General features: G+C 38.9%; 1 protein-coding gene across 1 annotated transcript in view; it reads left to right on the forward strand.

Annotated features, from left to right (window-relative positions):
* TPK1 (thiamin pyrophosphokinase 1) overlaps positions 1-17,640 on the forward strand; it is a 314,822-nt gene that overhangs the window by 119,029 nt on the left and 178,153 nt on the right. Inside the window, exon 3 of the mRNA XM_082480043.1 lies at positions 2,260-2,329. Within this exon, the coding sequence (XP_082336169.1) occupies positions 2,260-2,329 (70 nt within the window). The remainder of the gene's footprint in view (positions 1-2,259; positions 2,330-17,640) is intronic.

A 17,640-nucleotide genomic window follows, 5' to 3' on the forward strand; every position in this document is an offset into this window, starting at 1 on the left:
TTTGGTTACAAAGAGTATCTCAACTGATAAGCTGATTTCATAGCTTGGGGGAGAGAAAAGATTCTGTAATTGCTTAGGCCCTAGGCCTTGCTTAGATGCCTTGTATCTGCTGAATAAACCAATGGCTGATATAGCTAGTTTAAGGACAGGTATTACGTACTCTTCTTGCAGTGGATCATTACTAAATTCTGTATGAGCTGAACACCCTGAGAGAACTTAACAAATATGCCCAGATGAAAGGAATTGCATTAATCCAGTTTCAGCTGTAACCTCAAGTGACAAGAGAAGTTAAAAGCTTTCAGTCAAACACAGGATGGGGAAAAGGATGTTCTTTGTGATGTTTATGTTCAGCAGGATGGGTGAGGAACCTGACAAGAGCCTGAAGCAGTAAATCATGATTGTAAGTGGCTGGCCAGCCACCATAATTTAGAAATTATCTCAGCTAATAAGATTTGTCAGGATCAAATCTACTTGACCTTGGCTTGTTAATATGGGTTTGGATGGTGGTTGGAAGGAGTGGGCAAAGTAGGTTCAGGAGACAGAGAAGAGCATGGTCCGTACAAGAAGGCTGAGAGAGGTAGTGCTTACCATAGTGGGTACGGTAATACTATGGACAAGAGAGAAGAGGGGTCACTGGAGCAGGAGCCATGCTAGAAGATTCAGAGGAGTGCAATGCTCGTTCTCCTGCCCTGCACTTTCTTGTCGCCTGCAGGGAAAAAGCTGCTATACCCAAAGCTACCTGGGATGAACTGGTAGCTTTTGTGCTGCCCTGCTTGCTTCTTTTTTTTCCCAAAAGCCTTAGCCAAGGTTGCGTAGTACTACGTGGTAGATATACCCATAGAGAACATTCCCTGTGGCGGGAGTTCAGCAGTCAAAGAAGAAAGAATGGCTTAAAGATGAGAGCAGATACGGAGATGAACTTTGTTGTCCCAGTTTGTGTTTCCTGGCTAAGTTGACGGCTAAGCTAGGGGTGAGGTGGGTTGCCCACCTAATGAGTGCCAAGAGGAAAAAATGTAGGTTTGTGTCACTGCTGAGAGATGGTTCTGACTGAGAAAAAAACACTAAAGCAAAGCGTCTTTAGCTGAAAATTGGATTCTCAGCAGCAGGAAGTGCCTGATCTGATTGTTTGTACCTTTTTTCCAAAACATGGGCAAGCTGTTCCTTTTCTTTGTCTCTCTCCTTTTTTCCTTTCCTCTCCTCCCCCCAGTCCTCTGACTTTCAGGCCTCTCCAGTCTACCAGTCAGTCTCTCTTTGCCCACAGACATGGAAGGAGTGCTCTGCTCTAGTGTAGAAGCGACAGCTTCTTTTATCTTGCCTGCTGCGGTTATCTGACTTGTGCATCTCAGAGCAAAACTGATAAAGACTGCTAAGACAAGATGGTCACTTTCAATCTTTAATATAGATTATCATATTTTAAAAATCTCATGAAAGAACTGTGGGTTAGTTAAATGATGATTAATAGGGTGTTTATGAATAAAATATACCAATTTATATCTGATTTTATCATAGTAGCGTTAGACTTTTCTCTGAATTAAGTCTATATAAACAAAGGGATCAAAAGAGAACAGCATGTCTGTGCTTATTTAAATCAATTGGAATTAGTGACACATGCCCTTTGTGGTCCCCAAGTTATGTGGAAGCACTGAAAACTATTGTGGCTTTGTTCCTTTTGTACCAGGATAGTTCAAGACCTAACCCACCTACTTTATATCAGATGATTCAAACAGTCTATGGAACAGCATAGAAGCTGTAGTAGAGTTATCATTTTTGTGTCATAGGAAGGGAAGAAAAGAGGAAACGGGTATATTTTTCCCCCCAGTTTTTATGCAGGTCATTATAGAGCCACCATTGTGAACCTTTTGCCCGGGTGAGAAGATTAAGTTTAAGGTGCAAGTTCCCACTTGTTTAGACAAGTGCATGCCCATACATGGAGGATGGGCCCTTTTCAGGTTTTGAATACTTGCTCCCACGTAGTTTAAGCTGATTGGGCAGTAGGTCAGGATAGACAGAAATAAGTTATTTGGAAAGTACAGTGGCACAGTCAGATGAAGATTGGCACTAGCCTGATAAAACCAGTTCAGATGTCTATGTAGAGAAACAAGGGAAGTAGTCAAGTATAGGAAGCTAAAAGCCATATAATTTATTCCCTATGCTGCAATGAATACTTGAGTTGACACAGAAATGTCAGTAATGGAGTAACTGGTTGTGGTGTTTTGTTCATAATGCCAATATGTTGATGTTCTGTTTCTTCACTTGCAGCTGCACTGAGAGCTTGTGCTGATGGAGGTGCCAATCGTCTCTATCACATCACAGAAGGAAGCCAGGACAGGTATGGTAACAATACAATTGAAGTCATCTCTTCTCAATGAAAGTAAAATATGGAGGAACAGGATCTGTTCACTTCATGAAGTAGCTGCGTGCTCTGTGCAGGGTACTTTAACGAACTGTGGTAGATAGTACAATATTTTCCTCATGTTATCTTTAATTTTTATTCCCAGCTGCAATTTTTAAAAACACACAGGTAGCCTGAAATACTTTTTTTCCCTGAAGCCCACTGGTCTTATTTCCTCTTGAAAGCTCTGCTCTCAGTCTTATTTTATGCACCTGTAAAGCTAGGCCTTTGATGCAGCCTCTAAAAAATCTTGCTAGCAAGGGTTGACTAGAGGAACGTCTGATGCCTCTCACCAGGAGTTGAAACAAAGTATGTCCTCTTCATTCTTCTTGTGTGAGGCCTTAGAAGAAATCCGTTTGCGGTGTGAAGGGAGATGGATAATAAAATAGGAAGTGTGCTTTTCTTTCTGAATTATTTTTAAATTAACATCAGGGCATCAAACATGACCAAAAGCAAGTACAGAAGTTATCTATAAATGTATATTCTAGGTGAGAAAATACAACTGAAAGTAGAGTATATTCTTGTTTTCTGTAATGGCATTTAAAATTGTAAAATATCCCAGGTTTCTGCCCCAGAACTGTTAAGCTGGGGTAGTGATGCAAGATACTGCATTCAAGTGGTTTCTCATTTTTGTAGTGGAACACTGTGTAATCTGAGGTTACTAAGGATCCTTTGTGCTTGTCTTTAGGATTTTCAGTTGTTTTGAGCAAGATTCCATAAATATATAGTTGAATGAAAACAAATAAATGAATAAAGCTGACTCTCAAGGCAAAGAATGAGACAGGTATTTGGTAGAGCTTAAACATATGAACAATTTTGTTCATACAGCAAAATCTGATATATATTTTGTGTATCATCTCATGGCAAGTGTATGATGGAGGCCAGGAGAATCTCAGTTTCCTCCTGTCCTTCAAGTAAAGACCAGGTTGGAGAGGAAGACTTTAGTCTTAGAGTAAAAGTTTACTTAATTTTTTTTTCCTTTGTCACCTATGAGACGTTTGATGGCTGAGATCTACGACTGCTAAAACCAAGACTGGAGTATGTCAAGCACTACCAACTGTTGCAGGAAGTTTTCCTTCTGTAATCTTCTATTTCTCTTCTCCTAGTAGTTGCTCACAGAGCCATGCCCAACTTAATCTTTAATTCAAACAGAAATCTGTTTGACTTGCAGCAAGCAGTTCTCTTTGATAATGGTGATGCTTTCCAAAGAACAACATTTAGAGCTCTCGTTTTGCCTTCTCCTGTAACCCATTCATCTCTTCTGCGCACCTTTATGTTCGTATTAAATAAATATAATTCAGGGGAAAATGGATGATTATACCTTGACTGAATAGTTCTTTCAGTCCTACATACTTGGCCCTTGGAGTATTACTTTTCTCTATCTTTCTTCTTCTTCTCATCTTAATTGCTTTGGGTAGGTATATTTTACCTTCAAAGTGATTCTTTTGAAACAAAAAAATGACCTGCATAATTTTGATTTTTGTCTTTAAAAAAATCATTCTGCTGGAAAGAATATTCATTCACTTCTCTGAAGTATTTTCCCTTAAATTCCCTGTCCAATGTTATTAAAGAACTGTCTGCTCAGAGTCTACTGACATGCTAATAATTTTTTAATGCTGTCTTAACCTTCTGTTTAAAACTCTATTTTATTCAAAGCCTTGATTGCTAATTGTGTTGTATCAAAACTTAAAAACTGTAGTTCTTTAATTCTAGAGAGATTATTATACCCAAGACATATAAATAAAGAACTTGATTGATATTTTAGGCTTGATTCTCAGTGAGACCAAAGTGTCTTTCTGCTGCTCTAGCAGTGTGAAGAATCTTTTAGAATAGGAATAAGTTATAACATTCTGTGGAAAGGACAGCTTGCAATATGGGATTGTTATAGGGCTGTCTTCCTTTGGAGATAAGTGAAGTAATTGTTGCTATTTGGAAGGGTCCATTTCCAAATCCTAGAAAAATATAGGGCTAGAAATGACCTCAGGAGGTTCATCCTTCTTTCCCTCTGCCTTAAGGTGAAGACAAACCTATCTGTTCCATTCCTGATGCATAGCTAGTTAGCTGGTTCTTGGAAATCTTCAAGGGGGAGCAATCCAACTTCCTCTATTTTAGGCTGAAATATGCCCAGCTTGTTTGGTCTGGCTTTATTGGTCATCCTTTCATATTGTTCTTATTGGCCTCTCTTCAGTTAGATTGTATCTATCTTAAAGTGCTGTGGCTGAAGCTAGGCAAGATGCTCTACAGGAGACTTACCCAGAGCTAAACAATTCTTTAACTTGCTTTTCATGTGAAGTTGGCCTATGCTGTTGAATGAAAGCAGCAAGAGCAGATCCAAGTGCCCCCTATTGCCTGCCTCCGTTGGTTTTCTGTTTTCTCCACCAGTGTCTTGACTTGTTTCTGGGCTTGAGTGGTTCACCTGTTCCCATCAAGTAAAGGAAGTTGTTGTCTTCTTCTCTATGGCGCTGGCGCAGGCTGGCTTAGCAACGTGACTTCACGTCATGAGATTAACATACGTAATATGTTGTAAGTCTTCATATGTGTTTGTGGAGTCCTTTTTATGATGTGTTTGTTTGGTTTTCCTGTAAGTTTCTCTAAAAACTAGCTCAATAAATCTGAATTACAATTATTCTTGTTTAAAAACAAACCAACCAACCCAATAAAACATTCATTTTCCTGACTACTAATGAGGAGAAATCAGGGTGTTTTTTTCAATGGTGTGTTAAAACAGATTACCTTCTAGAGCAGGAGGGGTAGGAAGAGTAACCAAAAGGCCAGGATAACTTTTCCATTAATAGGCCCATCCTTGGGACCTCTCAGTGTTGGGGGCGGGGGAAAGGCAGGAGGAAAGAAGGGACAATCCTGTGCTCTGTTGCTTTTCTTTCTCTGGATCTACAGCCCGGAAAGGCTATTTTCCTTAGACTGTGTTTTTTCTTTGTTAACATCAGCTCCTGCATAGAAATAAGGACTACTGCTAAACTGTTCTTGATTGCTAAATATTTGCAGCTAATCAGAGTTAAAGGTGAGTTAGTTATCTTTATGGGTTTTTTGCTCTGCCTTATTCTGTCTGTCTTGCCTATCCTGTTGCGTATTTGCTTGACTTACCATGAAGCACTGTTATCCACTTCAGAGTTAGGTTGTTGCTTTTCTATATCACACTACAGCAACTTCTTTCTCAACACTTTCTGATTAAATCTTAAGGCATCGATTAGCCTGTGTGTCACTGGCTTTGGGGTATGTGAAGGTGAAGTTGCATCCAAAACTCATCGTATTGGCACCTGTAAAAACAATCATTAGTAGTCGTGTCTCAGATGCTGTTTTCCAGAGAGATGTCAAATCCATTGTGTACTCAGGTTTTGCAACATGAAGAGCTTCAGGTCAAAGAGGGGAGTGATGTGCTCTATAAGAGGAAGGATAATCCTATCATAAAAAATACTGGCTTTCTGTGGTTCTGTTTAGTATTTCAGTATATCAGACTTACTGGATGACATGAGGTAGGTTGCCTACAATCACTAAGAACATCACTTTCGCTATACATCCAGTTTCTTTCTGTGAACTACATAAAGTATAAGAGTAGCAGTGAAACTGAAAAATGGTTGTGTATTTTGATGTAGCATTTTCTACATATAAAACATATATGAGGTGAACTTTGGTGATGCATGAAAACTCAGTTGCTACTATATAATTCTTCTCTGAACTAGACATGCAGGAAAGCAGCTCCAAGAAGCTCTACGTGTGTATTTGAAAATTAGGAACAAAGTTTGTAAACATCTCCAGTTGATGTAGCTGCTAAATTTCAAGCACAGACCTCAAAAACTCTTTTCAGAAGCAACATATATTCAGGAATACAGATTGCTAAAGTTTGTCTTCTGGTGACACAACACCACCCCTCCAGCCCAGCTTTAAATAAGCCATTTAGTCAGAATGAATCTAAGGTATTGGTTGTACAAGGTGATGTTACTTCTTTAACTTGAATTTAACAAACTATTCTATGTCCTAAGCTTTGTGATGAGAAGCTAAAGTGGAAAATAGAAGTCTAAACTGTACGGCTTTTACAGCTTACACTTACAGAGTTTTGTACTTTTAAGTATCAATGATTAAGTATAGACATATCACAAACTTTTCAATGCTTGCTGCTCCTGAAGAGTTTCTTGTCCTTCACGTGCCTTGAAATGGTTTCCAGCATTAGCTCCTCCATCATGTTCCCAGGGATTGAGATGAGGCCGAGCAGCGTGTAGTTCTCTGAGTCCTCCTTGCTCTTCTTGAAGACGGGAGTGACATTTGCTTTCCTCCAGTCTTCGGGCATTTCTGCCAGTCACCATGACTGATCAAAGATTATCTAGAGTGGCCTTGCAGTGAACTCAGCCTGCTCTTTCAGCACTCATGTGTGCATCCCATCTGAGTGCATGGATTTACATATGTCCATTTTGCTTAAGTATTCCCTGACCTGATCCTCATCTACCAAAGGTACATCTTCCCTGCCCCCAGTCTTTCCCCCTGCTCTCTGATGCCTGGCATTCCTGAAGGTTGGTCTTGCTAGTACAAAATTTGGAAAAGAAGGCATTCAGTACCTTAACCTTTTTCCATGGTCTGTGTAACTAGGTCCCGTCTCATTAAGCAATGGGCCCACATTTTTCCTAGTTGTCCTTTTGTCACCTATGTACTTATAGAAGCCCTTCACATTGTCTTTGACGTCTCTGGCCAGTGCAGGCATTCAGTTCCATTTGGGCTTTAGCTTGCCCAGCTTCATCCATCTGCAGGCAGAGCTCCGTGCACTCCAGCTGCTCTCTCACATAAAGGGCAACTCCTCCTACTCATCTTCCCATCCTGTCGTTCCCAAAGAGCCTGCATCCCCTTGGGGCAATACTCCATCCCTTTTTCTGTGTTCCCAACAAGACTGCAGCTCTGCGACTGCACACAGATCTCCAATTCATCATGTTTTTCCCCATGTTGCACGCGTTCTCCAGGGCTTTATTTAGTCTCAGAAGTTTGAAAAGGAAGCAACAGGCTTAACCTTTTAATAGGAAGACTGTGTAACTTCCATGAAGAAAAGTAGTCACATATTTGCTTGTGTGAAAGGTGGAAAGATAACTCATAGTGTAATTGTCTGTATATTTTGGTGGCTTCATGTGTGTGTTCTGGCAGTTCGTGAGGGTTAGTTGTGCCAATTCACCAGCTGTCCTGTCTTCCTTTTGTTGGCTAGTTCCATTGGCTATTTATTATTTACACTGAATTTGCCTAATCTTAGAAACCCGTGTCTCCATTGTCAAGATCATAAAAAAAAAAAAAAAAAAAAAAAAAAAAAAAGAGGGGCAACAGCTAGCAATACCCATATGTAAAATGAGATCTTTTGTCTTGTTTCCTGAATAACCTTCTACTCACGGAAAAGGGGGCCCCTAATAGAATTATAGAGTGAGAAATTCATATATACTTCACTGTGTTCCATATTGGATTAGAAATAGGGTACTTATGAAGGTAATTAGCCATTGATGTAGCTTAATGTAGGGTTGAGAGGAATTCTTTGCTTGAACTCTTTAGATTAAACTGGATATTGTTTTTAAGCTATCTTATATTCAGGCAAAAATTAGGGCACTGATGCAGAAAGCATTGAATGAGTTTTTCTGAGTATAGAGTTATTCTAGAAGAGTACAATGGTCTTTTTTCTTTAAAAACCATTCATCTATTCAAAACATTGTATGTTTTGTGGAGGATGTGACATAGTCGTGTGAAGGTTTTGCTTTATTAATGTTGATATAAGGATATGTTTCAGTAATGTTTAAAAAAAAAAAAAATTGCCTCTGAAACTGTGAGGTCAAAGCTATTGGAAATGGCTTTCCCGTTGTTGCTGATGGTGAAGAGTTCTTTGAATTGAGGAATTACAGTGTGAAAGCCAAAAAAGTTGAAATCTGAGGCAGTGCTTTATTTGACGAATGGCTTAAGGAAATTTTTTACATCAGACATTTTTGCCTGACCTAAAAACTGTAGCACTGTTTAAAGATCAAAATCAGGATCTTGAGTTTATCCTAATAAATTCTGCAGGAGTGTTCAGAAAGCACATCCCTATCCACAGTCTGCTCCTTTAGGAAATACCTGACTTGGGATCAATTTTTAAATCCTATCTTACTTAAGAAAACGGCCAGGCATCAACAAATTAAAAAAACAAACAAACAAACAAAAAAAAAAAACCAAAACCAAAGCAACTTATCTCTCAGTGTTTGGAAACATGAATCCATTTGGAGTTACATAGTGTGTTTGTTTCAGGTAGTGCAGATGAGAAATCCTCAAGATACATTAAGTTCATCTAGTTTGGGGCTTTTTTCATTTATGTCTTCAATTTAATTACTTTCACTCGATTACATTTTCAAATACATTTTTATTCCAGTAGCCATGCACTGTAAATATAATTCAAAGTTTGTTTCAGAAACAATGAAGAGTTGAGATATCAAAGAGTTTGAGTATCAGGAGATACTCACATATTCAGTCCTCAATTTAAACCAAGAGTAGCCTCCTGTATTGGGAGGTATTTCCTGAAAGTACTAGGACAATAACCTCACTAGGCATATCAGGTTTATCGGGTCTTTGAATTAAATGCTCACAGAAATAATGAGAGGTGAAAATCATTGGTGGTTTGTTTTTATGTATTTTTCTGGAGTTATTGACTAAGTCACCGTAGTCCTTTATTTCTACCCAATTCGTCATCAGGTGCTATAAAGGAAAAATCTTGGAGTTACATAGCCGTAGTTTGGATTCACTTGAGAATTTTAGGAGGGGCAGAAGTGCTGTGTTTTGCAGATTACACAAAGTGGAGATATATTTTGAGGGAGACACCAGCAACCAGCTGTAAAATCTTCTTTAGAGCTATGTTTACTTGGAGGTGCTTCTAATTGTAGTTAGTACTATATTCCATAAGCCATAATAGAAAACAGACAAGGGCTTTTCCACCATCCCCTCAATCTGAAAACCAAACAGCAGATTATCATCTGATTTGAAAAAAAAAAAAAAGAAAAAAAGGCACATGGGTTTATAAATATTAGCAGAATTTAGTCAAGTTATTCTTTATGTTGAATTTTTTGCTTTTGCTAGTCAAGATGGAAATTGTAGAATAATAGTAATATTTATAACTAATAATGATGGGAGGTGACAGTGTTGCCCATTGTTGTGACCCCTGCAAGTTAGGGCTCTATTAGAGAGAAGGCTTAGTCTCATCATACTCTTACAGAAGCTATGAAACAGCTAGCTTTTCATCCCTGATGTACATGTGTGTACACAGATGCGTGCATGCCTTGTTTTTTTTATTTCAGGAGGCACTGAAAGTAAGTTATCGCCTTAGCACAGGACCACGCTTTCTTTACAAGAGAAGAGTAAAAAAGAAAAGCACTCTTAGATAGAACTGCTGGATATAATTCACAAGTGGCAGAGGTAGAGGTACCAGATTTCATCTAGAGTAAGATTGATAGTATTGTCTACTGGTTAAAATGGAGAACTGGGAATCAAGACATTTGTTTTGTTCCCAGTTTACTCAAATTCATCCAGTGAGTTACCATATCATCTCCAATTCTTAGTCACCTTTAAAATGTGGGCAAATAGCCCTTTAGAAGAGCTAAAATGCTGTCCTTGTTCACGCGGTCTCAGAGTTTTCAAAATTTCCTTGTTAAAAGCTGAGCCTATGAAAGGGCCAGATGTCATTCCTCCTGAAATCAGTATTTAATAAGGAATAGTAAGTCCTAGGTGGAGGCAGACTTGATTTCCATTGGCACTCCAGGTACCTGCACATTTTAGCATAAATCCACAGATTTTCTTTTTTTTTTTTTTTTTATACCTCAAGGCATTCGAAGACAACGCTAGGACCCTGTTGGTTTAGCCACATCAACAGCCCTAAGTGTAAGACTCTGCTTTTTTTGGAATGACCCTCCTAATCTTGTTAAGGAGTTAGATGGGAAGGACCAGGACAAAGGTCCAGGGAGATCGAGTGATGAGCAAATACAAAACTGATGGACAGTTCGACACTGGTTGCCAGTGAGGTCCCTTGCCCATAAAACTGTGCTGGCCCAGTAAGAGCACCCTAAGCGAAGTTATAATTGCCAACTAGGAAAGTAAAGGGTCATGATTTGTCCAGAAGAGTAGTTCTGGAAAATACAGGAAAAAAAGTGGCTGAGGAAAGGAGAATATAGGGACACTTTCAGTTAATCCCAGGTCTCTCAATCAGAGGGTTTGTATTGCTTCAGCTTCTTCAAATAACCATATCTGTGCCCCTAGTGTACTGTAAGTAGAGGAATGTCATCACCATCTGGGTGATTTCTGGCTTTATGACATGGTAAAAATCATTTATGACCACCCCGATGCTAGAAGTTAGGACTTTGTAGTGATAAAATATCTGTGCGTTGAGTCACCGCTGGAAAAAGCAGCTCGGAAGAGTCCTGAGCTGGCCTAAGAGCGCTGTGCGCTTTATAGTGTTTCAGTTCATTGTGCCTAAGGAGTAATTCTCAGGATCCAGGGAAAGCTAGCTCTGTGGTGAGTAGCATTAGGGTGAAATGTATGCCTGTGTTTCTCTTGGATCTCTGAATATCAATAGAAATGAAGGATTAGGCAGGCAATGCTTGCTTTTATGGAGCAATACTTTTTACAAGTGTTTGGGGCAGGCTAGGGGGTGGGAGTTTTCCTGTGTTTGAAACAAAGCAAAACTGTAAAGTTCTTACAGGCCTCAAACCAGGCTATGTCTTTGCTGCAGTAGTACTTGTCATTTAAAATATGAACTTTATATTGAACATGGCAAGAGTGATCTTAGATTTGAAAGAAGCTCTGTTAAGACTGAGAAGAATGCCAAGGTCAGCGTTCAGTCTGGGAGCACAGAAATACACGTGCTATCAGTGCCTTAAAATGAATGTTAACAAATGACCTTGAAGTTGACTGATCTGCACTGTTGCGCTTCAGAGATTTAGGGAAGGATTACTAGTGCTACAGCACCTGTTCACTTTTTCGGCAATGTTTTTTTTCATAGTCTAGAAAATTCCTGGAGAGAGTGGATATAGTCCCTTCCAGGTGACTTCAAATTACAGAATATTACATAATGGGACTGAACACAAATAACACCCATAGATAAATTATTCAGATTAGTTTTTGCTGTCTCTAAAATGCTCTTTCAGTAAACTTATTAGTGATTGTTGGAGCGTAAACATATTCTGGATGTTTATTTCTTGGTTTTCTTTCCTATTCTCTTTCTTCAGTAGAGTCTGCTCTCTTTTTATAAATATGTGAAAGCCAGAAGTTCTGACTTTTAACAATTTGCATTCAAATGGGCACCTTTATTTTGAGAACAGATAATTGTATACTTCAGATCCGTTTAAATTTAGTGTTAGTGAAGTCGGTAGCTTGCGAATGGGGGACTTTATGCATTATAGACTATAATAAGAAGTAAAACTTTAAAATATAAATCCATTTATCTTTAAACTATGTTTCCTAGTTCTTCAGCTAAGATTGTTTTTAAATCTAATTGTATTCCAAGAGTGTTTCCGTTTTACAAATGGACTCTTTCAGGTTTTCATTTTAAAATGTTTTGTGCCACGGTTGTTTTCACAGAAAATGCTATCAAGAACAAGGAACTGTGCTCTCAAACTATGATCAAGGCTACTTATTACAGTTGATAAACGAGAATAGATAATAAATTAACTATTTAGGGCCAAGTGATGAGTACTCTGTGCCTCTTTGGATGAGGACAAGCCACGGAGCAAAGACTGCAGAACCAGTTGAAAAGCCGTCCATAGGAAGGGTTGAGCAGTTCATCAGTTGAACTAGGTAAGGTTGCCAGGCAGCTCTACAAATTCCATAATTTAAGGCATAAGGATTTAACTCCAGTAAAAAGTTAGAACCCTGAGACATCGTAGAGCCAGTTTTGTTCTGCTACTAGAAATAATTTGCTCAAGCATATGGATAATGTGTATAGTGGTACCTCCAAAGCTGTGTTTTTATGTTTAGATTCAGAGAAACTCAAATCTCCTTCAACTCATAGTTCATATAAAAATCACACTCCTGGGTGTGCGTACTCCTCTGCAAGCAACATACTACCTATCTGCCTTGTTTAGGTACCAGTCTGGGCTTTATTTTTGCAAAATGTGGGAGAAAAAGTCATATGATTCTTTGATTCAGTTGTGTTTTTTAAAAAGATAATTTGCTCTCTCCGTCTTATATGCAGACTTTATTTTTAAAAACTTTTAGGCAATGTACCTGAAAACCATAGTTGAATGTCAATTATAGAGAAATGTAGAGAATTCTGAGTTTTGAGCAAGGGAAGAAAGATCATTTTGGATAGCAAGTGAAAATACAGGGGGCAGTGATGTTACAAGATAGTGAAAAGGCAGTTGGAAATGGCATAACCTGTACAGAAGTTATCTTGCCCACTGATCCCAAATAACTCAGCAGAATGATGTCAGGTCATGTGGCAGGATGTGAAACTGATAAGGGAGATTGGATCCAAGGTCACAGAGCATCTTAAAATAAAGGGAGATGCATGAAGGTCCGCTGGGATTGTCTTATGATGGTTCTCTACCCATATGGGACACTCCATACAAGCAAGTCTAGAGACTGTCTGCAAACTGGTTTTGGTGTCTCTGCAGAACTCTGAACCAGTATCAGCACATCGTTCAGCGCTGGTTCATTAGCCCGACTGAGAGTGTTTGGGCCAAAACATGCACTAAGGTAGTAGGATGGTTTCTGATGCCAGACTGAGCTTGTTCTTTATGCTGTAGGCAATGCCTGTACTTGCAAATATTTTCCATCTCACTTACCTTTTTGTGAGCACCTGTGTACTTATAAGCACCTCAAGAACAGATGAGCACTGCAAAGATACGCCTAGAAAAGTGAACTTCAGGGACGTGAGGGAAGAAAGCAGTAAATGAAGGGCTAGATGACAATTTCAGAATACCACCAAAATACCTGTTCGGTGTGAGACAGTCTAATCACGAACACATTCAGAATAAAAAAACATCTGTCCTGCAGAAGTTCTTTTTAGCTCAAATAGGTGCATATGCATGTACTGTATGAAAAAAGTAGTAAGGAAGAGATGCATTCAAGTAAAAAGCACACAGCTTTTATTGGGTTTGGACTCATGTTCTGGTTTATTCCTCTGAGCAGCAATGAATATTGAACTAAATTGACTGCAAAATGAAAAAGGTCGGACAAATAATACTTGAGAATGAATACAGCTCACCATGGTTGAAATTTATGTTTTATTCTAGAGAGAGAAAAAACAAACCAAAACTGACCACTGACTTTCTCTGTGAGCACACTAGATGCAGATTCTGCTAGAAATTAGGTTTTGGGTTTGTTTGGGATTTTGAAATGCATTTGATGGATGAGGGGAAAGTAAGATTTCATGTGACTTCAGCAGAGCTTTTAACACGGGTTGGTTTTGTGGTTTTTCTTCTTTTTTTTTTTTTTTTCTTTTTAGCGTTACTTACTTAGTTTTTCTTCTTTAATGTCACAACACAGGAATAAATAAGGCCTATGTGTGCCAAATGGGGACCCAGATCACCTTTTGTACCAGAGATTCAGGAACTTCTATTCACTTAATTGGGAAGGGATTAAGATCTAGATATCTAACACCCTCTCCATACATTGCCCTGAATTCTTGCAATGTAATTAATGCTTTACGTGATGCATCGCTTCTCCATGGTGATTGCAAGCAAGGAAGCTGTCACAGCTGGATCAAATGTTTTCAGCAACCTGGTACTGACTGTTCCAACAGCCTGTGAAATGGATGGAGCAAAAGTTAGAATCTCACTGCTACTTTGTCAGTAATCAGGTCCTCTAGAGATGGGGACATAATATACTTTTATCCCTTGTGCTTTTAAAAACAAACAAAAAAAAACCCAAAAAAACTTTTAGCTGTGTAAATATTGTTTGAGCATCTATTACTCTGATTTCAGACTGGAAGCCAGCATTGGCAGTAGTTGGAAATTGTTACTTCTTATTGTATTTGGAATTACTTTGTGGTGCCCACACAGTAATCAAGATATTTAGAATAGTCTTTGGAAGTGGTAACACAAGGAATGAAATTCATCCTATAGCAATAAATTGTTCTTGGACTAGTAACTCTTGAGGGATATCCCACCTACACAAGCTGCTTGACTCTCAAACTGCCTGACTTTCCCTGGTTGTTAAGAAACTCCAGCTGGAGTAAGTTTCTTCTTTCTTTTGAAATTAAGCTGAGTGGCCCATTCAAGGTAATGCACATCATGTGGCTAATGCGAATGTACGGGTAAGATGTTTTGGATCAGACAGAGTACACACGTGCATGCAGTTTGCTCTATATTTCCTTCAGTGTGTCTTTTAAGTATTTTGATCTCTGTGTAAAAGGTATCTGGCATGTAAAAAAGAATAGAAGCAGTAAATAATCACATAGCCATTCTCCTTCATTTATTCATTATAAGCGTTATGGATAAAGAAGAGTGACTGTCCAAGTGAAGGCAATATTAGGGATTTGCATCTTGAGACTGGGTTATCCCATTACTGTGGAGAGAGCTAATAGGATGCCAGTAAAGAAGATTGATAAGGATCAGCAGGTTAGAAAAGGTATATTTTTAGAGTGCCTGATGTACAAAACAATGAAACAGTGGGTAGCAATGGCAGTGGATAAAAGGCTGCGCCTTAGGACTTCCTCTGCCTTTTTCTTCAGCATAAAAGAGAGATTGGTATTCAGATGTAGCTCAAAATATTTAGTAGGGTAGTAGGATTTTTAGGTTGGCTTTTTTTTTTTTTTTTAAAGCACATGAGTGGGTAGTAGAGTGATTTTTTTTTTTTTTTTTTTTTTAATCCCCTGCAGTTGGTGTGTGTTAAAAGTCCAATGACATCATTCAGAGTGCAGGTCATCCAGCTGTGGGCCAGAGCATTGACCAGTGCCTGTGGTTGTCATCTCCTCTGTGCAGAAGTGGAGTTACTGGGCAAGGGCTTGAAATCATGTGGTCTGAATATTTCTGTTTCTTTGTCAGCAGGGCTTTTGCCTTGGTGTTTAGGAGACCCAAACAGGTTAGGTGAGAGTTGGTACATGCACAATTTAAAAAAGGCAAAAATTGAAAGGGATGGAGAAAAAAAGGGTACAAGGAAAAAGATGGGAAGGGGGTAGAAATGTTTTTGATAATAAAGTTGAAAAGGAGAAGATTCTCTGGAATGAACCAAGCTAATCACTCCAGTGGAGCAACTGTTAATTTTGTCACAAGAAAGAAAGAAATGAAGGCTCTACAGTAGTAAAGACAAAAATGTGTTTTGCCTCTGCAAGTTCCAGCAGTATCTGTGAGAGGATTAATGTTTTCTAATTTTATTAGCTGCAGCAGGCATGTGAAATGCTGGTGAAAGATCAGATTATAATTGTGTGCATTAAAGTATTTTGAGTGGTGGAAGAAAGGCAGACTGTCCCAAAAATGCAACTGAAAAAGAGTCAGTAAACAATTCAATGCCCTTTTTTTGTTAACACATCATCTGCGAGGTTTGACAGCAAATACTTTTAATTAAGAAAGTGACAGATGTGACTGCCAATATCTCTTTCTGTTCCTTTAATTTTAGGAAAAAAAGAGAACCGTGCATAAGGTGATTTTGGGGGTGGTTTTGTCCGGGAGGGAATTGTATGAGCAGCACGCATGGATTGATGGGGGTGTTAGGTCTCAGAGGGAATTATCAGGATGATGAAGAACCCTTTTTTAAGAGTTAACATTGCTAGCAAGTGAGTTATTGATCCGCTCTGATTGGCACCAAGGGGCCAACATTGATCCATCATTGGAAGCTTTGCAGCAAAGCAATGAAAGCAGCTGCACGGGCTGTGGTTCTGCCTCTCATCTAGTGAAAAGGTTACTGCTCTCTGATTTCCTTTTAGAGTCACAGCATTTCAAATTGAACAGCATTTTCCGACAAAGACAGGAGCTGGAACTGTGCTACACTGTCCTTGGACTTGGTGGGACACTAAAGCTTCTGCTGTCTTAAATAGGAATTACGTGGGCAAAACCCTCCTTGTTTCCTTATTCCCTCTGCTTTATCCCACAGTGAAAGTAAGAGGGAAGAGTGTCCATGATTATGTTCACTGTAATGAGCCTGTCTGCTGGGGAAACTCTTGTGGCATCTTTTAATGTTATTCTAGTATTGATTTATGATTGTAACTGATAAGTTCTAGCTTCTGTTCATTAAGTGACCACATGCAGGGTTCTTATATTCCGGGTGTCCGCCCCCAAAAAAACCTGTGCATTTCATAAAATCTCAGCATTAAAGGAAATGTTTCCTGGCAGAGCAATATTCTAACAGCACGTTGCAAGTGTGCAGGAGGGTCCCAAGGTCACAAACTCCTTTCAGAGGTTAATTAAGTCTGAAAAAAAGGTATTCTGTTGTAATTAAATAGTAATGAATGAGAGGGCAGGAATATTTGGTGTATAATGCAGTACCACGATGCAAAGCCAAAATCATCTGCAAATTTATTATTTTACTTTGTATTTTATTATGAAATACCCTTGGGTGTCAGTGTAATTTTTATTCTCCAACTTGCCTATGACAGAAGGGGGATTAAGTGGTCACTGCTGTCATGCATATATGTGATCGTAATATACCTCAGGAGTGGTTTTGAGAACTCTAATAGCATTCCTGACATGCTGAAGAGGGCTTTCATCAGGAGGGTGATGCCGTCCCTGTTCTGCAGGATCTCATTTTTAATCAGAGTGGAAAGTGCTTTCTTTGCCGTGTTCGCACTGGAAAAGCCGTGGCAAGTTTTGACTTCTTTCAGTAGCGCCAGCAGAAATACAATCATGTTCATGACCCTGTTTAAGAGCTCATCAAAATTTCCCTTTTAGCTCTTGTGCTTCTGAGGTTTAATATTTCAGCATGTTCAAGCGTATTAGGCAGGATCTTGGCACAGGCCCATAGACAAGTTGTCAATCCAAATGTAGATTTTTCTGGATTTTTTTTTTTTTTTCCCCCAACCATCACTGTAAATCAGCCGATTCAGACATTCATACACTGGCTACCTCCACTCCGTTATCTCTGAAGAGTGAATGATTTTAGTCTTTGAACATATTGTAAGAATCTAGAGGACAAAAGCATGGCTGTAGTTTTAATTCCTTACTTCTGTGTTTTAAAAGTAATTTTTTAATTTTTTTTTGTTTCATATGAAAGCTGCATTTGTAAACTGTTCTTCCCACCTTGTGAAAGAAAGGGATAGGGAAAGCTACTCATTCTGGGGCTAGACAAAGCATAGGCATGAATCTAGGAACCTGCATTTT

The sequence above is a fragment of the Vanellus vanellus genome (genome assembly GCF_965231255.1).
Source record: "Vanellus vanellus genome assembly, chromosome: 2".
Classification (NCBI taxonomy): Eukaryota; Metazoa; Chordata; class Aves; order Charadriiformes; family Charadriidae; genus Vanellus; species Vanellus vanellus.